Here is a 22,169-nt window from a genome sequence, read left to right as displayed (position 1 = left end):
AAGAAAAAGCTTTTTTATTTTTTACATATTTGCTATCGTAAGAAGCAAATAATTGCAATAATAAAGATTACACCAAAGATTTTTTTATAGTTTATACAATATGACCAACTATGTAGGATCTTCAAATCTTTAATATTATATAACTTTTGATTATATACATAAACATAATTCGTAAAAATTTTATATATAAAGTATTCTTATATTTGGAATTACCCATAAAATTTATTTCAATTAAGAAAAGTAAATACTAAGATGTTACAAAAAAAAATTTAAGTTGAGTTAAATCAGCTATTATCGAATATTATCCTTTTGACAAATTTGACACCACATCTTTATATATTATTTTAAAAAGTACACATTGGATAATATTATTTAATTTTCAAATCGAATATACATATCGTAACATTATACAACGTATTTGTGTATATTGTGTATTTTTTTTATATAGAAAATAGAATATAATAGAACATTTTATACAATTGCCGATTAATATATAATATAAGTTGACGTAACGATGAAGATAGAAACCTAAATAAAGAAAATTTTGCAATTAAATTTAATTATCGATTATATCCATTTGTTGCATTTCAAAGATAAAGAAAAAAAAGATTATCGATCATTATTAAATTTTTAGGAAAGGAAACTTTGAAAAAGTGTTGCATATTCTAATGTAAGTATACTTTTATTTTATATATCATCATAAAATATTCTTATTAGAAATATATGCAACAAAAAGAAAAAAATATTTTTTATATTAAATTATATTGAATTCTATGAAGAAGAACCAATCGTTTGTACAGGTAATATAAAACTAAGAAATTCATGTTATTATGAACAAAATTATTAATAATACCAATATAGCAGTCAACACTCCAATAGCTACCCATTGTCTCCGATCTAAAACAAACGAAAGTAATATCATATACGTCACTTATATAAATATATCTAGACATGATTTTTTAAAAGCAGTGGCAATAAAAATCTCGAATACGAGTACAAGCAAAATTTAATTTTATATTTGGCCCTTCTTCAAATACATTGTACATTAACATTTTTCACATGCATTACTATTTTATATTTTGTTTTCAGTATATATTTCTTTTAGTTCAAGATAAATAATTCCATAATACATATGGTTGAGAGATTTCACTTTAACCCTTTCTAAATATTTTCTATAAGAAGTAATGAATTTCATTACCTAAATAAAATATTAACGTTCTCTAAATCAATGAAGTCTTTCAACCACAAAATTTAATAAAACCAGTTGATTAAATACAAGTTCAACATTATATTTGAACATGTATTTATGGATCAGGAATATTTATGGTATTTTTACAGTAATATATATTAAATAATATGCAAGTATATTTCTAAATTTTATTATTTTTTCACAATTGGTCATATATATGAGAAATAGATAGTTTATTATCTTTTGCTAATTACATACTGAAATACCATTTTATTTTGATATGAAGTCTCTCATAAGATTATAATATTTGTATTTTTTTTAAAATGATCTATAGATATATTGTATCTTTGAATTTGTCCTAAAGGGACAAATACTTTTTAATTGCTAAAATTTCTGACATTCGTTAACAATATGTATTCTAAAGAAACAATCAATCTCAACCATCATACATACAAATATTCAATCCTATTTCTAAATGCATTTAATTGAGCAGCTTAGAAATGTTATGTATGTACATATTTAATATGCTAAGAGACACATTCAATATTTCGATACCCACCAAAATTTCCGTTATATAGACTTGAACTTTAAATCACTTAGCACACTGATATCACATTGTGTATATTGGAAGTACTAGTGTATGAGGTATTTCCAACATCCAAATATTATAGAAAATTTATCTAATGCTATGCATAATTTTGTCGTATTAAATCTTTATCAGGCACACAAGCTCTTGTGCTTACCCTTCCTACTTAAAATTCTGCTTGACATATGCTTTATAATTTTTGGCATTGGTAATGCTTGTTAATTTTACTTGAACAAAATATTAACTATGTTATTTTAAGTTATCTACATATTTTTCTTATTAAGTATTATGTCAACAGTGTTTATTGTTACTGCTTATAGTTTCTTTAACACATTATGTAGTGCTTATTGCACTTATATATTTTTTTATATGTGTATATATATATATATATAATCATTACTTTAATTTTCTTGTATATATATTTATGTATATCTTTTTCAACTATATCTACAGAAAAGTATCCTTTCAAAGTGGTCCTTTTTAAAATTAAGAACTATATATTTGGCCAAGTATTTAAGAAGGATTAAATAATTTACTTCCTAAAATTGTATATTCACTGGGCAATTCAGCAAATTATTATAGCAATATGATTATATCTTCTTGTTGGTTTGTTACCTTCTTATTGTTAATTAGCTTCAAATACTTGGACTGTATTTAATAATCATTTGGTACATTTATCTTGCAAAAATAAACTATTGCAATTATAAGACTTCAAATACGTGTAATTTAGTTTTCATATTTTTTTAACATTATTTGTCATTATATACTTTTTATTATAATTATAGATATAGGAACTTAAAAAATTGGAAAAAAAAATATAAAAATTATATTATATATAGAACAACAACAAAAAATAGATATTCTTTTCTAACATGAATATCTGACTATGTTTCATTTTTTATAACAATTACATAATATAAATGAAAAGTTATTGTATTTGAGAAATTAAACATCAAGTACTTTTCTTTATATTCATTAAAAAACATATTAATATGAGTATTACAGGTATATTGATATCCTGTATCTTGTATGTAGTGTCCACTGTGGTAGTACAGCAATAGTGATACAATTACTAGTAACATCAAACAGAGGGTATTGAGCATACGATACTATACATTAAAATAATATAAAGTAAGAGTAAAATTAAAAATGTTTAAATTAATAGACGCTTGCTTGCTGATGCAAATATTAAATAAGAAAAGTTCTTCAAAAAGAGTGCAAAAATAGATGAGTACTCAGTTCATTTAAAATAATGTCGAAATGGTGTTTTGATGTTTTAAGAATAATAAAATGCAGTAGAGATTTCAGAATGTTGTAAAAAATCATAACGTTATTAATCTATTTAATATAAACAATTCCATAATTCTTCAGTGGTTACTTTTGAATACTGCTATATTTTCTAATTTGAATAATTATTACTCATGGAAAAAATATTCCATTTTCCTACTGAATAATTATGGTATATAATAATAATAAACATCTAATCTCCAGCACATAAGAAGCAATTAGTTATTGTAGTTGATAAAGAAGATAAAGAAGAAGGCTTGGAAGTAAGATCAGATACAGTAGATGTAGCTGTGGTAGGGGCAGGAATGTAATTGTTATAATTACCGTTACTCATGTGGAGAACTTTAGCCATTTTCTTCATTGTTGCATCTAACTTAAAGCCTGTTGTTTCTAATTCATTACCAAATTCATCCAGCATACTATAATCCATATAAACCATTTATAAGTATTAGTAATACAGCAATTAAAACAAAATAATTGCATAACAATCATAATACATCATAAAACAAAGACTTTGTAAGCTTACATTGCTTGTTCATCTAATTCTGAGTTGATCTGTTTAGACACTGTTTTGAGTGTACCAATACTTTCTCCAATTATTTCTAATTGTTCATCTTGTTGCCTCATCATGTCATTCTGTTGTTGTAGAGTATCGCCAAGAAATTGTCTATTTGGACTATCTGTCTCATTTTCAAGCTTACTATATTTAGTTGATGAATGATTGACAGGAACACGAGCGGGACTATTATCCAAAAGGGGCTGAAAGATTAATTACCATAAAAATTGTTGTACATCTATTATTTTAATATCGAAAACATATAATAAATCAATCCTTCCGAAATATCATTTACCGTGTAAACCATTTTTTCATTGTCATAACTCATGATATATACTGAAAGTTATTCTTTCTGAATCATTAAAATTTATTATATTTTATAACAACATAGTACAATCTTTATTAAAGTTATTAGAAAATACATATATAAATATATTAAATTCAATTTTCTTTTATTATTATTTATTTATTATATGTAAACTCATTACATTTCCTAATGATTATTTAACTTCATTATAAATAACAATTTTCATAGAATTAATATATATCGTCTTTCCATTGATATTAATCTCTACTAATTTTGACAATAGTAAAATAGTACTATAGATACATCATGTAACCAATCACAATAAATATGATCTTACTACATTTGATAGGAAGTTCATATACATATGTACAGTATGAACCTAATCGTTGATTGGTGCATTTCGAATAATCAAATTAATTAAACGATATAAAACTTAGTTTCACCATTTTTTCACTTTTCTCTTTTTATTGTTAAATAATTATGCATTACATAACCTATAGTAAATTCTTTGTGTTAATAATATTTATGTTTATGAAAGGAATAGATAAAAAATTGTCTAACTTAAATGGTAGATACTTATTATGTGATATGTACTTTAAATAAGTAGAAAAAAATATATAAATGTAAGATTTAAAAGATTTTTCATCGTGACAAAAAATTACATTTCCAAAGAAAAATAATATCGATAATCTTGTCATTGATAAGATAACTAATCAAGACAGCTTTATATCGTAGATATTTAAGCTGAACATTGACTTTATGAAATTAAAGTGTAGTTCTCAACAATTTTTAATCCAAAAAAAAAAAACAGATTTTTTTACAATCAGATATTAACTTATTACGTACCTGTCTTGCCGTGCTATCACGGTCCCTGCCCCTACTTAAATTCATCTTATCTTTCATAATCTACAAAAAACAAACACGTTAAAGGAGTTTCATTTCTCATTATACTTATGTGATAGAACATAAACTTGTATATAGATTTTGAACTTTTTTAATAATTTCTTTTTTACCTTTACTTCTTCTCGTGTTTGTTCGATAAAACTTCGTTGAACGCTTAGTTCTTTATTATCGATTTTAAATTTCGTTGGGTTTTTCTCTACGATACGTATAAATTTGTATATATTAAGGATATAATCGAAATCATTTCAAAATATATCGAACTTATCTAATTCGATTCAAATGAAATATAGATTCTAATATATATAATTAATATATATATATATATATATATATATATATTGTTACATATATATATGTAACACCAATAAAATTTTTCTTATATCTTTCTTGTAAAAAAATAAATATTGAAATATTTAAAAAACTATAATTATTTTTTTATCAAATAAAAATAAAAAAAATTTTATCTTAAAATCATTATAATTAATATAAATAATGTCGAATACGTATTAAAGGATATAAATAGTGTCCTCTAGATCATCAAGATCCCACTCGATCGAGCGTAGCGCTTTTCGCAACTCTGTTGTCGTCCAATCCAATTCTTCGCGCGAAATCGGAATTCCCCCTCCACCGTTTATTGTAGGACTAGTAACGACATTTTGTAATTCCGTCCAGCGGCCGTATAAACCTCGATTTTTATTTAGAGCTTTGCAAACCTCGCTGAAATGAATAAGCCGGGGATTTTGTATAGATCGATTATAAAAAAATTATCTTTAGGTTATATCATAGTATAAATGAAATCTTTCATTATTAATTACTTTATCGAATTTCTAACAATAATATTTTTCTTTCTTTAAATTGGTTTGAATTTGCCATTTAAAAAAGGATTATACATATAAAAATGATTATGTATTCATGAGTTATTGCTTCCTTCATGTATAATATATATATATTTTTTTTGGCTTATTAAGTTAAATAAAAAATATAACATTCGTCTGCAATATCGTCGATTGTTTACATCGTTGGAAGCAATGTTCGTAAATAACGTGATTGCACGTAATCATTAAACGTGGTCACAGTCCGTGTAATATCACAGCTATTTATCAAAAGATAACATTACATTTTGTTGTAAACATTGACAAGAATCTTTGACAATTGTTTCCATGACATTTGCACATAATATACAACTTCTTAATATATCAATAAAATTAACAAAAATAAGAATCTAGATAAGTATTTAAATAATCTGATTAATTCTTAAACAAAAGAACGTGACATTCTATTCGTGTGTAGCTGTCAAATCAAAGCGCCATACTTTGGTAATGTTTTTTGTTTCTGTTCTTTCTTTTTTCTAAATTTCGAATAATGATACTTAATTTTGAATGGAACTTACTCTTTGACGACAAAAAAAGGATTCTCCAGCGTCATTCCTTCTTTAAATTTGTAAGGGCGGCTTTGTTCGCCGCCACACGGCTCCTTCAGAAATCCCCGTCTGTAATTTGATGATCATCGGTGGAAATTCTAAAACTTCCGAACTAATTACACGTAAACTCGAACACGTTTATGATAAGAAGGAAAAAAAACTTATGATCGTCGTCCACTCCGATTACTCGTGTTATCACGTCTGCAGATGTCCACTTCGGCTGCTACTGCAGACGACTATTTATTCGATTTTGACATTCGTGCGCAACGCATACCTCTCTCTAGAAGTCAGTTGAATATTGATTTCGTATTGCAACATATAATGCACGGTTTACATTGAAAAGATCGACTATCACGCCATGTGAGAAAACAAGGAACTAATACAGAGTATATAGATATATGTACTCCGTATAAAGTACAATATTATTGTTATATATATCTTTTTTTTAAACATCAGTTTTCAAGAACAATTGCATTCAAATGATTTTAATGTAAAGATATATGTTAGATTTTTTTCTTTTGACATTTTTTTAATTAAGTTACCAGTTTTCACTATAAAAATTTTAATTTTTCCTACTAATGTTTAGAGCTTTGATGATGCAAGATCAAAGACTGCGCACATGCGTCATAGCTAATGTTCGTATCTTTTCAAATGAAACTTATCGACTATTTATCTATTTAATTATTTTTTTTTTAATTTAGCGATAAATTCAAAACTAAATATCGACAAGATTGATTTGAAGATTATTTGTGTGATGAATTTTCTGCATTGTATATATATATATATATATAGGTAAATAAGAAAAAGTATTCAAGTAGAAAACTTTTTATGTATTTTTCATCAACTTTTCATAGTATATACACTAGTAAAATAGAAGTTTTAATATCCCATCAAGCTAGCGTAGCATCGGATTTTACAGTTAATATGGTGTAAAAGAAGTAATCGGTATTTCCAACAATACATTCTGGCTATCTCTAAAAGTTATGTGACTTTATACAAATTTCATAAAATTTTTTAAATGCTATCATTTTACATTTTGTTTGCAAATTGATTTAATATATATATCAATGTTTTGTTGGAAATCCCGTTTTATTTCTTATAATTAAATAAAATGCTTAAGCACTGTGATAGACTTATACTTATGATCAATATTTATAATGTACTACAAAAGTACATTCTTGAAAAATAAACTGATGGATCGAAAAATATTATTGAAGGTAATTAATTTTTAAAAACGAATGTTATTTTAATTCTTATATATCCGATGTTACATCATAAATCCTAACAAAATATTTTTTTTCTTTTTTCTTTTTTCTTTTTTTTTTTTGAAAATAACTTCTATCTTATACAATATACAAGATTGTTTTTTTCGTTTCTCGAACTTTTTATCATATTATTAAAATTAAATGAGGTTATATAATCTACTTTTCAACTTTTACAAAATATTATAAATCAAAAACAAATTACACATAAATCATGAATATCTAATTTTGCACAAAAGATTACATTGATCTATGAGAGCAAAAATTTCAACCAAAGAAATGTTTATAATTTAACAATATAAGCATGATGTCAATGATTTAAGATATTATTGCATTTTACATAATATCATCTCACATCCGATAAGTACGCTCTTGATATTAACTGATGTTTCAAAAAAGTATTTTGCTTGCTTCTTAAATTATTTAAATATGTGAAGAGCTTTGTTTTTTTCTTTTTCAGGTAGTACTCAGATATTTAAGTAAGTCTGAGCAATAATTCAGTTATCTTATTTAGTAGACAGAAATATGTTTACATCACTTCCATGCTATTTTGTGCATTCTCTGTAAAACCTAATGTAGATGTTGGGGCATCTTGCGATGTTTCTTCTAAGTTTGGCGCCTCTATACCTTCCGGTACACTATTTTCTGTAGAACTTGCACCGTCATCCCAATTAATTTTAAATCTTGTAACACGTGGTTTATCACCTAAGATATTTCTTTGCACTTTGTCAAACTGAGGTTGAGGTGGAGGATTTTCTCTGAGTTCAGGATCTGTATACTCGTTGTTTATAAAATAGCCAACACGCACAAACTCATGGCCCCTATAGGAGCATGTTAAGAGCACTACTGTGACACCTAATGCGTCATTCACAGGAATTCTACTTACATCAGGAGGATCCGCCTGAACAAAAAATTAATTAATAGATAGTATAATAAAAATACAACAACACAATATTTAAATACGACATTTACCTGAAAAACAAACATATGCCGTCCTTCTGGAATTGGTCCAACATATATGGTGTCTAAGACTTGATCGAATTCTTCTGATTCTGCACTGCCAACGTAGATCATTTTCCATTCTAGATCTACAATAATATTATTGATATAAAATCTATTTTCAAGTCACAAATATAAAAGTAGAATGTATAGATTTTATAAAAATACTAAACCAAGAAATTGATACAGAAATCAAATTAGAAATTAATGTATTTCGTTAAACATGGAATTTGATATTATCCTTCAAAAAAGTATTGTTAAAATGAAGAAACTAACCTAGTATTATAAAGAAACATAGGTTATGAACGTAATTATGTGCATTAATCGAGTCTAAGGCGTGATATAAAAGATATAAATATGTAAAATATCGTGTAAATAATACCTTCTTTTAAATCTTCAATGCATTCAAAGGTTACTTCGAACTGAAAAGGATTTAGAAACGGCGAAGGGTTGTCAAGAACCGCTACATTTGCTAGCTGTACCTTAGCCATCGTAGATTTTCTCAAAAAAATTAAGAAACCAAAGTCTTTCTTATTGATTAGATTATTTAATTTAGGATTAATAATATTTTTGAATCCTTTTTAATAGAACAAATTTCACTTTTGTTTCTAATGAAATTGCAAAACCGCACATGAAACTATAAACAATATCCACACATAGCCTTCGGTGGACTTTGGCGGCAAATAAGACGAAGCTACACTTCCGGTAATTAAATAACACCTGGAATTATAAATTCATTTTTTCCCATAGCACGATAATAAAAAGAAAAATGTAAATAAAAATGAAAAATTTTTTCTAGACATTTTTTATGGAATTTTCATCTTTTTTTATTTTTCTCTTTATTCATCAGTATGATCCTTCTTGTGAATATTCTTTTATATTTCCTGTATCTTTATCTTGCAGGCCAAGTATAAGTACAGTTGAAAAGAAACAGTTGCAAAAGTAAAAAATGAACAATATATTTATGAAAATGTATTTATTTCATGAATCATATATACAATCATGTTTTATATGTAACAAAATTTCTTTGTTACATTTTTTTTTAAGAATATCTTTTCATGAAAGATGTCTTATATTGGGTATTATAGAATGCTTTAGAAATCAACCAATCCTGAATCATTTTTGTTGTGCGTATAGAGCGTTGAAGGCTTATTGGTTATTCAATATCATTTGATAGAACGAGAATTTAATATCTCGTTATGTTTGCATTACAAATTTTATTCATGCAATTAATTTAATCATTTGTATATATTAATAGACATGTTGATTAAAAAATAATGATACCAAGAGGAAGATTGTAAGAGCTTTTAAAACTTTATTTACAAAATTCGTAATACATACAATAATACACGAGAGATAATATAATATATTTAATAACTTATTTACAAAAATTTGTTTTTCTGCCAACAGAACATAAAATGGTATATGCGTATTTTTTAATTATACTTATATTAAAGTTTCCCTTAATACCTGATATCGATAAGAAGAATGTTTGTTAAATCATTTCTTCGTTTTTGTACTGATCTACAATATTTATCCATGATCTGGCTAATTCTTTCTTCATGATCGCTCTCTTTCTTCCTTCCCAGAGTTTTATCTTCTTAATAATCTTTTTTTTAATTGTAATTCAATTTCATCGAACATATAAATAAAGATTTTAAAAATATTCGATATGTCACGGTTATGTTTGAAGGATAATTAAATTGTTAAATTTATGATATGAACATGCATTGTTTTTTCTCAAACAATTCTAACGAATAAATGAAAAGATGTTTTCACATTAAATATGAAATGATGAGCAAAGAGAAATTGTTTGTTTGTAACTTGTTCGTAACTCGTTCAATTGATAGGAAGCTGATATTTTTTAGCACCTTTGTCTGAGGTAGTAGATGTATGCTATTTGAAAAATATCATTATGTAGGTAAGTACTAGAAAAGTTCTCATCTAACATGCATCTACGTAACCAAAGTGTAATTTAAGCTTCCTCCTTGCAAGAATTCCATAGAACAAAGCAAGGATTATTATCCTACGTAAGGGAAAGGAGGGTAACCAACTGGTGGAGGATAATAACCAGGAAAAGCTGGAATGGTTGGTTGTAAAGGTATGGTGCTCGTCACGTACGTCGTAAGTTCTGTCGGTACTACTTTAGTAGAGAACAATGTGGTGTATGCCGTCTTTGCTCCGAATGTTAGTTTGAGCACTCTTGAGTCTGATACGGTCACTAAAGTTTGTGTGACGAGCGGTGCGCTTGTGACTGTAAATTGGGGTTGTTGTTGCGGAAAAAGTGGTACCTGAGGTATTGGAGGTGGAAGAACAGGTGGAATTGTAGATGTCGAGTATTCGTAGGATGTCCTTGGTACTGTAGCTACCGGTCTAGATAAGGTCGAGTAATGCGTATTTCCATTATTAACTATTGGTATTACATGAGATTCGTAAACGGTTTCAAGCACTACGACGGGCCTCGAAGTCGTGATTACTTGTTGTTGAGGTTGCCCAAAATATTTAAGCAAAGCAAGTTGCTGTGCTTGTTCGAGAGAAAGTTGTGGTTCGGCTGAACTAGTACTAGGCGTGTCTGATTTTACCTTTGTAGGTGTCACCGATCTGAAAAGATCTAATTCGGAATATACATCACTGCTAGGTGCTACAATTCTTTTAGGGATATCTTCGTCGTCTCTGTCCTCGTCACCGAAATCTAATTCCAAATGAAGCTCGCTTCCAGCCTCTTCCAGTTTTGAATTGAATTCGTTCAATGTTTTACTAGGAATAAATTGATAAATTTCCATCGGTGGTAGAGTTTTCGTAGCGGTAACCGATCGAGCTATGTTGTAGGTCTGAACGAGAGTCAATTTTGTGGTATTGCCATCATGTATCACCGGTAACAAATGAGTTTTCAAGAGAGTTTGAGTAGTCGAAAATGTTTCCGTAAGTGTTTCTAACGGTGGTGTTACTTGACCAGCATCTAAAGATATCGCTGGAAGCGTAGCTACGGAAGAATCAAGTGGCAGACTTGTTTCGTAAGCCGCTCCTGTATTTGCCAAGATGTTCTCAGTCAGAGGTTCCGTCATTGGCAAAGTACTCGTAGGTTCAGGTACTGCAAACGACTTTTTCATTGTAGACGTAACCGTTATGTAACGTGTGTTTCGTAAAGTTCCCACCTAAAAGAAAAGAATATGATTTTAACGATATTTTGTATTTTATATCATATAATTAAATCATCATTTGTTATTAATTAAATCTAGTTTACCTGGAACGTATAAGGAGATTTAATCGTGGCTATTTCAAAATAAACGTCATTGAGATTGGCGGCCGTTGAAATCTCAACATTAAGAGTTTCTATCGGTAAAGTTTGATCCGCGTGTATCTGATCTTGTACGCTAACGTGAGGTACATCTTCCGACTCGCTTGGATCGAGTTCTTCGTTCGACAATGACGTTTCTGGGGCCTTCCGTTGACCATTAGAGGTTGTAGCTGTAGTTGTCGTCGTAATGACTCCAACGGAAGTAGTACTGCTAGCTTTATCATCACCTGGTGTTGATGCCTGTTCAGTTATAACTGTTTCGGTTGATACACGTGAATCATCCTCATCGACTTGCTTACGAATTGTGATTCTTGGTTTAGGAGTAGTTTTATATGACCATCGACCCTGAGTTCTTGGAAGTTTCAATTTAGGCAAAGGACTCGTTGACGTTGTCTGTTGCTGTTGTTGTTGCTGTGGCTGTTGGTTCTTCTGTTTATTGGTTTGCCTCGGGGAGGAATTTGCCTGATTGCTTGGTCTGAAGCTGGTACGACGACGAGTCGTTTGTGGTTCCTGTGTCGTGGTTGATGATTTCCCTTCGTTCTGAACACGATTTCTATAATATGAAATAAGTGTGTTCAAGAGTTTTCCCAATGATTGAAAAGATCTACGTAACGTGACATTTACAGAAGAAATTTTATTATTATCTAACGATCAATCGTATAATTTATTTATATACTTGTAATTTGGTCGCGCCGTGGTAGCACGTTGTTTTGTTGATGTTCTCGCTTGAACCTCGGCATTATCATAATCTTCAGAAGTTTTACTACGATATTTCGGACGGTTAGCGTTGGCGGTCGAATGTCTTCGAGTTGTTCGTACGGAAGAACCTGTTATAAAGAAAAAAAAAAAAAAATATGCATTTTATAGTTTTTCCTATCCAAGTTACTAATTTTAATATTTATTTATAAGTTCTTAAAGGAAATAAACAACCTGCCGGTGCACTGAATAGAATTTCCAATGGTAAAGATGATTCTTCTTGTTGACTTGTCGGCGTAGGCTCCAACTGTGGCTTTAACTTTCCGTGTTGTGGGCCAATCGTCTTTAATATTCTGAGAGTATTCGATGGTCTTATTTTGCCCTCCAAATTCGAGGATGTCCCGACGATAATACGCGAGGAACTTTGTAAAACTTGCGCGTACTTTCCATTGATGTACGTGCCAATTACACTTGTTTCATGAACCGTCGTTAATCCGTCTTTAACAATAGTACCACCGAGTTTTGTTACTAACCCAGTTGGATTCTCTTTTTCTCTTCGTGCAGCAGATCTTGGTTTCGAAGCGATTTTACTCGAAGGTTTCAGATTGATCAACTAAAATGTATGATATTATATATATACACATATATAATAACTCAAAAGATTAATTATCAGAGAAAAGTAAATGGTAGAAATATGCTAATGAAGTAAAGATATATACCTTGTACGTTTCGTCGATGACTTCAGTTGGCTGTTTCGATAAATAGTCGTATTCAGGTTCAGCAAGATTATTTTTTACTCCTAGAATTTCTTCCTTTGATTGGACTTGAACGACGGAAGAAGTGACAGGATTCACCGTAGTGGCTTTTATAGGAGTATGCGAGCTCTAGAACGTAGTATTATTTATTTTTTTGATATTTCACACGTTGTAAATTTCGTTAAAATTGATTACCACTTCGCTTTTGATTACTTGTTTCTGTTTATCTTCGGATAAATTGATAATATTTTGCTGGACCACAGAATTGATCACAACTTTCGAATTTTTCTGTACTTGTTTTTTTGTTTCTCCTTGATTGTTTGGCTTATGGGTTTTACTTGGTTGAATATCTGGAATGGGCTTTTTCTCGACAGGTTTTGTTTGTATCGCTGGTCCAGGACTTTTTGTTTTGTCTCCCTCTATAAAAATCCACGATTGCAACAATAATATAAAAGTTATGGTAACTAATATAGCTATTTTTTTATCGTAGAATTAACCTGGTGGAGAACTTTGAGGGCTGAAAACCATAACTGTATTTCCGATCGTCGTTGTAAAATCCAAGAATCCGTAAACTGTCTGTGTCGTAAAATCATTTTTTACAGCTGCAGGATCCACTGAATTAACGCTATAAATTTGTCCTGAATAGACAAAAACTAAAAACGAACAAAAAACCTAAATGTATATAAATATTTTTTATATAATTTGTATTAATAAGCTGATGAAATTTTTTGGAATGAAATAATATATAAATTGATATAAAAATAATCTTTTCGTAATAAAGGAAGATCCTCTTATGATAATTTATTTATAATTTATAGAGAGAATTTTTTCATTCGTTCATTTTTTAAAAATTTGCATTCATTTCAAAGAATAAATTTTTTTCTTATTTTAAATTAAATCTCGGCCAGAGTTACAAAATGTTTATAACAAAAGTTTACAGTTTACAAAAGTATTACAGTTAATAAATTTTAACACGTTATATATATAAATGTTATAACAAATGTTTATAAGAAAAAAAATATATTAATTATATTTACCATAAGTAAAAACTAAGAATATAAGATGCCTCAGCTTCATTGTTTTTTATGTTTTGGTTTACGTCATCCGTCTAAATATATTAATCGGTTAATCTAAAACACAAGATATTATCTTAAAGTCTACTATTATTAAAACTTGTTCTATTGTCGTAGAATGTAATTTATCTTTAAAATTCGATAAAAAGGATTTCACTGTTTCATCGACTTCCTTGACCTTGAAAGTTGACAAAAATGACCGTATAATGGTAACAATGGAATTTCATTTCTCATTGCTATTCAAATTTATCCCCGAGAGATAGCTCACTTTATAGTAAGCGATTAATATTCAAGCACGATCGTAACTAACGTGACACGAATTAAGTTAACTATTATTACTGAGTTTACAAATTCTATAGTTTAGCAGCTTCCTAATAGTCATTCATTAATCTAACACAAATCTAATTACGATGGATTATCTGGTATAATTAGTTTTGGTCGACGTAATTTACAAATTTATAAAAAATATTTCCTTGTAGATTCTTGTAGATTCTCATAGGTCTTTTAGAAAGCTGGAGAAATCACACGTGCGATCAAAGACACTTGGATCACGATAGATGTTAGTTCTTAGAGATCTAGAGACTTCTCATTAACATACTAAAAATATACCGATTATTATGACCGAAGTTCATTGACATCAGGAATGAATAAATTTCGAAAATTCCACAATATAATTTCAAAATGTTAGAAAACCCTGAACTTAAAACCATAATCCATAATTATACAGGAATATTGCTTCATTCATTCCGACCGTTGGAGTTTTACCGAAGTCACGTGCAGATCGGATTGTCGCGTGCACGCGGAGACCGCAAGACAAAGTGAAAAGTAACGAGATACATATTTAAATTAATATTCTTGAGTTTAGATCGAACGTTTGTGATAGTTCTTATCTAGATAAAATAATGATAATAATAATAATAATAGTAATTCCTTTTAAATTGTATAACGAGGTATGTGCAATATTTTCTAATTATCTATTTATATTTTTTAATTGACCAAACATATATGCAATATTATTTGCAACATTACCAATTATATAAAAAAACAGATAAACAGATTAAATATTATTTGCAACATTACTAATTATATAAAAAACAGATAAACAGATAATTGATCCGTAAATGTATGTAGTTGAAGGATTACAACACTTAGTATTGAAACAAGATTATGATTATACTTTAATATTTACCGCTTTAATATTTATTTAATAACTAGTATCATATTTGTTTCCTAAGTATTTCTAAAAGAAAATTAAAAATTATGTGTTAAAAGGTCAACTAAAATAAATAGCATAATAATAGTAATAATAATAATAATGCTATTGTTATATATATATATACTAATATATAATCATATCGTAAAATTATCAAAGTAAAACTTGATAATAGTAATGTAAGATCAAACCGTTTATCAAGTTTTGTATAGAAATGATCGTGCGAATAATGTGTAAAAAATTTTTTATCGAAACTTTTTATCCACGCATATTACCGGGTCATGTGAATCCCATAACACAATTATCATCGCACAATTATCATCGCGCAAATACCATCGCGCAAGCATCGTCGCGCAATACTGAGGTTGCACCGGTAAGTATACATACATACTTATGTATATCCCACGAAAGGCGAGACTACTCGTGAGAAAAAGCACGATAATACGTACATATGTATGTATATACGATGAAAACGTCAGAAACATGTTCACTTTTACAAGAGAGCGATAGGAATTTCTGTATATATGTATACGTTCTTGATCTCTGATTATATAGAATCATTCATTTAGGATTTATCGATAAATAATAATTAATAGAAAAATAGGTGAAAGTATAGCAGTAAGTTATGCATTTGTGTAATATTTATAACAAATTCGCTTGATATTTACAATCATCATTATATTACGATCATCATCATCCCCTATACGATCATATTACGATTATAATCTATATATCCGGCTATAAAACATGTATTTGAAAATAATTTAAGAATCAAGTGCATTAACGAAAGACGTCCTTGGTATCAAGATAACAGAATTACTTCGAAGAAATGCTGTTTGGCAAACTTGCCAAACTGGACGAACCATCAGTATATGAAATTACACATAATTATATTTATTATCATTAAAACGACTTTGAATTTATTGAAGCGTAACTTAACAAGGTAAGGTACCAACTTCCTATCACGTTAGGATCACATTCCTTGAAAGCAAAGTTGAGAGTCGTTTGATCGTATCTTTCAATATGGTATAGGAAAGAGACACAATACACGCAAAAGTGCACTAAATACTTTTCAACGATCATGGTGTATAAAAGTATTGCAGTAGAGGGCCAGTGAACGTAACTTCGCACGGTCGAACGCACGATATCTCTCTGTAAAACGGGATTGCCATCGTGGAATCGGTATCTTGTCTGCCGGTTTCCTTGCTGTATTTACCGGTACGAATGTTGGATGCGAATGCGCGCACGTGACGAACTCCAAGAGTGCTATAGGAGAGCGAACGTTCGTTAGGAATGTTGATTTAGCAATCGCGATAGTTATAGACCACCAAATGGACTTGCTCTAAGTATTGGAAGTTGAAACGGTAATGGAAAACTCGTTGGTGCAGAAAGAAACGAATATAGGTAATTCTTTTTTTTTTATTATTTTAATTTCTTCTTTTACTTTTACCGGAAATAAAATGGTAACGCGTAGATATCCTTTCAAATATCCTGTCAGTAACAATTAGCTAAGATAATCCAAATTTTATTCGTTAAAATCGAAGAAAATAAAATTTAAGAATAAAGTGGATAATATTACGATATCCGAATAAAAAGTAGATGTGTGTTTATATGAAAAAGGTATTAATTAACTTTATAAAAGTGACCAGGTGTATAGAAAAAAAATTTTTTTGATACCATAAGTTTCGTAATACTGACTTCATTTACGTAGAAAAATGCTCAGTTTCTCCTCGTTGCGTAGCTCGCAACGGACTCACCGACTGTGTAATATAAAACGGGCTAAGTCGATGGCTTAATCGTAATGATGAACAAGTTGAACTATAGTCTAGGATTGGTGGAAACTGATGTATATATTGTGAGTCTCTATGTATAGCTATATATATATATATATATATATATATATATATATATACATAGGCATCAATGCAAGGAGATGCACTTTCCCTTGGATTTTATCGGCTGTTCTGCTACACGGATGTGAGATCCTAATCTTGAGTAGACTTCAAATTCTATAATGACTCAAAAAGTATGTTTACTTCCTAGTAGAATTAAATAATGGGAAGTATATTGATTTGTCTTTATTGTAAAACATTAGCAAGATAGGTAAAATCTTGTAGCAACGAGCCAGTTAAATCCTATCAAAGCTCTTACAAAATACGATAGATCTCAACGAAAGACAGCAAAGAGATCGTGGATCGTGACCATCTGTAAAAGGGGGAATTTAGTGGTTACTAACGAGACAATACTCCTTATATAAGGACTACTTGAATATTTGTGCGTGATACACTAAGCATTAAGAAAAAAGTATGAGAATAGAAAGCTGTGTGAATGAAGAGTACAATTGGTAGACGAGCGATTCCTGTAACGTGGCAGAAGATACGAATAATTAACTATCGTATGTACGTATAGATATATCTGTGGTATAATACTAACGAACGGGCCAATAAATGAATAAATTATTCTAATGTTCATTATACATAGAATAAATAATAGCCTATAGATAAGATACATTTTTCTAAAGGTATATCTTAATAGTATACATCGATTTAGTATACCTGCATAAATTATGAATACATTTACAAAAATACCTATGGCCTTGTTGAAATAATTATTATAGGCTCGAAGTGATACATGAATATATGTTTTATATCCGGTTTCAGATGATACGGTAGATTATAGAGAGTCGACTCTCAATGTGGTAAATGTGAATGATTCACTTTCTCTGATACAGTTAGAAGATTGAAATTGCACACCTTACACGCTGAAAAGGAGGATGGTTTACTGTATGATTTTATTTACTGATCGCCATTGATCTTTTTTAATAAAAAGAAAAAAAAACGATGTATCATACTTCAACTTCAGGAGAGAGAAAAAGATGAAGAAAAGGGAATGAAACTAAACTTTAAAGGATTCTTTCAAGTTTTAAGGATCACATGAGTAGCCAAACTCGATATCCTCCAAGGTTCGCAAAAAAAGAAACAAAACAAAAAAAAAAAAGAACGATGGGCGATAATGAAACTAAGTTTCTTTTTATTCATCCAGACTACCACTCCTCTCTCAGGGTCGACAGCTTTTCGAGTGTGAAAGTAATGTGCATCGCTTGCTTCTCCTTTATCGGAAAATTTCCGCATATTCTAGGTACGTTACCGGTTCAGACAAGAAGATTTCATAGGGGTCCATTGAACCTGGTTATATTGAAAAAGTCGTTTAAAAGATTTTGAAATCGTATCACGATTTTAACAAAATTATAATGGTAAAATTTGTAAACGTTACTCGGTTCAATCCACTCATTGTTAAATCTCTTCGTCCTTGAAGACTTATCAATCTTGGAACATCAATAAAGAATAGCACAGTAATTGATCATATATATTTTGGGACATAGAAATCTACATTCTTTATTCTTTCAAATTTACTATTATCGTACTACTTTCATATCAATAAAAATGTTAATTCAAAAAGAACTTTCCAATGACTTAAAAACATTTCATTACGATAAGAGACCGCAAGAGATTTATTCGTTACGTTTTCGTTTCGAAAAGAAACTTAACCGAATCATCGGATATGATTGCAACAAAACGTCACTTTCATAAGATCCTTTCGTTCGCACGTTATTCTCGGTCACGTGCATAACCGATCACTATTTAAGAGACGTGAGTTAGGTGTGTCGTATATAAGGTACACCACCACCCTGTTTCTTTCAAAATAGCCAAGAAAAAATGTACGTCATTGAATATGAAATATTTAGGCGAGAGATTTCTTTTCTACGTTCTTTACGTGCTCAGAATATTTCATGTCTTTTACTATTGTTTTGTAACGAGTATAAATCGAAAGTGTATAAAAGATTAATCATCAATGATCTATGTAGGTAATACATGATTATTTTATGTTAAAAGAGAAAAAAAAATGTGTTCTCAAATCTCTGCATAACAAAACTATGTCAGTGGGACGAAGATAGGGCCCAAGAGCAACTACGATTCGAACGATGTGTCTGGACCACGCGAAAGTTGCTTCCTTTGGAAAGACTTTCTTCGTCGATGATTCTGAAGTAACGAGACTTGACATTAAGCGTAATTAAAGATTCTAAACGTATTCAAGATTTAGCATTATAAAACGTTGTAGTGATTTTTCGTTTACTGAATTTCTAATTAGAAGACATAAAGTAAAATCCTTGCATGATATATATAATTCAGTATATATATATATATATATAATTCATTATCATTATTATAGATCATCGAAAATACAAACCATTCTGATATTTTTCAAATTTACACATGCAGTATACGTATTATACATAGAAATTATTCTTATCCACGTTAGACAAAATGAAGAAATATTTTTGATGATGATACATATTTAAATCATAGAAAAATAATTTAGATACAATTTTTTGTATTAATGAATTTTTCAAAGACAATTGACTGAAGAGACAACGACATTATAATAACAAAACAAAATTCTAAGTTTGACGATATAAGAGATATGTAAAAATTTTTGATAAATAAAGATCAGATAGAATCTAATGTGTACATACCCAACGTTGTTGGCGTACGATCTCAGGGTAGTAGCGTGAGACGAATTCAAGTCGAAGTAAACTCACAAAGATAATTCGATGTTGTCGCGATTCACAGCACTCGACATTCTTTAGAGCTTGCCTTGGAGTGACTGGATGGTAAGGCGGTTTCCCTCTCTTCACTCGCCGCCGGCTTCTTTACATTCTACTCCAGCCCCGATCATGGCTTTCACTTCATGCAGCTAAGAAACGGCGAACGGTGATCGTACGACAACGATTTACAGCGTCTCCGTACTGGTCCAGTCTTTGCAAGAAACGAATAAACATATACAACTTGTTTCACGATACGATTATTGCAATCTTTCAAAGAAATAGATATCAATTTCAATTCAATTCAATCGATTGAGAAGGAGAATAAACCTCTTCAACATCTTCAAAGGGTTGGATTACTCTTATATAGAATCGTACGTTTCTGTAATGCGAAGTAAGGTGATCATTAAAGAGACGTAGGTAATCGTTTTGAAAAAACCACAAAAGAAGACGATTTATTGATCTCAAGTTTGTCAATAGATCATGCACAAATGATTTGGTAATTCTATATCTTTTTCAGTGAGGATAGGTAATTTTAACTCTTCCGTCGTATAACTTTCTCAAACTATATCCCTGGAAAGATTGAACAGAGATAAAACATCTCATAATCGAACAATTTGTACCAATGGCTGACTCCTCTAATAATAAATTGTTTTAAAAAATTAGACACCTATTTGTCCAAGATTAAGAGAATATGAAGATAAAGATCGATCATTAGGATTGAATTTCATTAAAATAAAAAAAATCTTGCATGAATTTTTTTTATAGGTATTATATTCTGATTGAAAACTATATTTTTGATTTAATAATGAAAAGGTTAAGAATAATCTCGTTAAAACAAAGTCGGAAGGAAAATATTCGTATCTTTATCATCTTTCGTAATGTCACTTTTACTAGTTCTCATTTAATCAGTCTATTGCGCTGAATAAGGAGGTTGAAGGAATACTGGTAAAAGTGAAAATATAAGGAGCGACAAGAGTTAACAGAAAGTGTGGAGAAAGAAAAAGAAAAAGAGAGAGTTAGAGGAGATGAAAGAAACAGAGAAACCGAAATGAAGATAAGAAAATGAAAAGAAAATACGAAATCTTACAAATATATGAATAAATATATAATACCATTCTAATTAATCAATTTTCACTCGAATCTTCCTTTTTTTGTTTTTATTTTATTTTATTTTTTATTTATTTCTTTTATGGTTTTTACTTATTATCTGTAATCATTAATAACTATATTTACGTATGTATAAGTGTATATATGTATCTACATATATTCAATGTTATTATATATTCAAAGTATCATATTGCGGCCATGACAGTAATTACATAGCTTGTCTTCGCTCATATCAATTGTTTCCCTACGCACAAATTGGTTTACCATATCTAGGCATGATTGTAAGTGGAAAGATGAGATTCTATCTAGCACGATATTCCTCCTCCTGCGCTTTGTTCCTGAAAGTACTGTTATTTCGTAAGTCGTAACTTGTCTTGAAGCGTATAAATCCTTGAATACAAGTACATTGTACATCTATGCTGAAAATTCTTGCTCTGACTATATAAATATATATATATATGTATATATATATATATATATATGTATATATATATATATATATGTATATATATATATATATGTATATATATATATATGTATGTATGTATATAAGTTTTTTATATGCATAATTTTTTAATTAAAAATCTATCAATATATAGGCCATCAATTTTTTATCAATGTTTTCTTATGTATAGTATCATTGTTAATTACTATCGATTTAATACGTCATTATTCGCAATAATGTTTTCCTTATTTTCATATTTTATAGACTGACATTACTTTCTTCTGTACCAAAATGTATTATGTCTTTTAAGAGAATAACGAATCTTTTTATCAATTAATGTCTTTTATTAAACGGCCTTTTACTAAAATCTTTCGTTTTCTTTCCGATTAAAAATAAATAAATCAAATAATGACTTCATTGCTGATGGATGAATGTATACATATACACATACATATACGTATGCACAA

General features: G+C 29.2%; 3 protein-coding genes across 7 annotated transcripts; all 3 read right to left on the bottom strand.

The window, feature by feature from the left end:
* Nucleotides 1-356: 356 nt before the first annotated feature.
* LOC124433141 (syntaxin-6) lies at nt 357-6,543 on the bottom strand. Of its 4 annotated transcripts, XM_046982811.1 has the most exons (8): nt 6,219-6,541; nt 5,346-5,545; nt 4,939-5,033; nt 4,772-4,831; nt 3,589-3,821; nt 3,387-3,481; nt 854-897; nt 357-528 (listed from the first exon to the last, which is right to left on the bottom strand). In XM_046982811.1, the coding sequence occupies exons 1-8, from the start codon at nt 6,251-6,253 to the stop codon at nt 487-489; spliced, it is 804 nt and encodes a 267-aa protein (XP_046838767.1). In that variant the 5' UTR covers nt 6,254-6,541; the 3' UTR covers nt 357-486. The 4 variants fall into 4 exon arrangements, with proteins under 4 accessions (XP_046838767.1, XP_046838768.1, XP_046838763.1 ...); XM_046982812.1 differs by lacking the exon at nt 357-528 and having other exon boundaries at nt 585-897; XM_046982807.1 differs by lacking the exons at nt 357-528; nt 854-897 and adding an exon at nt 989-2,847 and having other exon boundaries at nt 6,219-6,543.
* A 514-nt stretch (nt 6,544-7,057) lies between these two features.
* LOC124433002 (histone chaperone asf1) lies at nt 7,058-9,197 on the bottom strand. The gene is made up of 3 exons (XM_046982462.1): nt 8,892-9,197; nt 8,483-8,598; nt 7,058-8,411 (listed from the first exon to the last, which is right to left on the bottom strand). Exons 1-3 carry the CDS (start codon nt 8,998-9,000, stop codon nt 8,040-8,042), a joined length of 597 nt encoding a protein of 198 aa, XP_046838418.1. The 5' UTR covers nt 9,001-9,197; the 3' UTR covers nt 7,058-8,039.
* Nucleotides 9,198-9,794: 597 nt separating this feature from the next.
* LOC124421904 (mucin-17) lies at nt 9,795-20,261 on the bottom strand. 2 transcript variants are annotated; one of them, XM_046957598.1, is made up of 9 exons: nt 20,079-20,261; nt 14,296-14,388; nt 13,756-13,911; nt 13,472-13,677; nt 13,223-13,387; nt 12,738-13,116; nt 12,484-12,634; nt 11,754-12,360; nt 9,795-11,664 (listed from the first exon to the last, which is right to left on the bottom strand). In XM_046957598.1, the coding sequence occupies exons 2-9, from the start codon at nt 14,333-14,335 to the stop codon at nt 10,531-10,533; spliced, it is 2,838 nt and encodes a 945-aa protein (XP_046813554.1). In that variant the 5' UTR covers nt 14,336-14,388; nt 20,079-20,261; the 3' UTR covers nt 9,795-10,530. The 2 variants fall into 2 exon arrangements, with proteins under 2 accessions (XP_046813554.1, XP_046813553.1); XM_046957597.1 differs by having other exon boundaries at nt 13,454-13,677; nt 20,079-20,260.
* Nucleotides 20,262-22,169: the final 1,908 nt, after the last annotated feature.

This window comes from Vespa crabro, chromosome 2 (genome assembly GCF_910589235.1).
Source record: "Vespa crabro chromosome 2, iyVesCrab1.2, whole genome shotgun sequence".
In the NCBI taxonomy this organism is placed as follows: Eukaryota; Metazoa; Arthropoda; class Insecta; order Hymenoptera; family Vespidae; genus Vespa; species Vespa crabro.
The sequence above is the reverse complement of the archived record's forward strand: the minus strand, read 5'-3'. Positions and strand labels throughout refer to the sequence as shown.

What these genes read in the sequence shown, in the direction of transcription:
- LOC124433141 (XM_046982807.1), bottom strand. Translation starts at nt 6,253, where the DNA reads ATGACGCTGGAGAATCCTTTTTTTGTCGTCAAAGA. An exon ending in CCTTTTTTTGTCGTCAAAGA is followed by an intron (nt 5,546 to 6,218) that starts GTAAGTTCCATT and finishes TATTCATTTCAG; the next exon opens with CGAGGTTTGCAAAGCTCTAA. An exon ending in TGATCTAGAGGACACTATTT is followed by an intron (nt 5,034 to 5,345) that starts ATATCCTTTAAT and finishes ACAAATTTATAC; the next exon opens with GTATCGTAGAGAAAAACCCA.
- LOC124433002 (XM_046982462.1), bottom strand. Translation starts at nt 9,000, where the DNA reads ATGGCTAAGGTACAGCTAGCAAATGTAGCGGTTCTTGACAACCCTTCG. An exon ending in CATTGAAGATTTAAAAGAAG is followed by an intron (nt 8,599 to 8,891) that starts GTATTATTTACA and finishes ATATTATTGTAG; the next exon opens with ATCTAGAATGGAAAATGATC. An exon ending in GGCATATGTTTGTTTTTCAG is followed by an intron (nt 8,412 to 8,482) that starts GTAAATGTCGTA and finishes TTTTTTGTTCAG; the next exon opens with GCGGATCCTCCTGATGTAAG.
- LOC124421904 (XM_046957597.1), bottom strand. Translation starts at nt 14,335, where the DNA reads ATGAAGCTGAGGCATCTTATATTCTTAGTTTTTACTTATG. An exon ending in AAGTAATCAAAAGCGAAGTG is followed by an intron (nt 13,388 to 13,453) that starts GTAATCAATTTT and finishes ACTACGTTCTAG; the next exon opens with AGCTCGCATACTCCTATAAA. An exon ending in AATCTCCTTATACGTTCCAG is followed by an intron (nt 11,665 to 11,753) that starts GTAAACTAGATT and finishes CTTTTCTTTTAG; the next exon opens with GTGGGAACTTTACGAAACAC.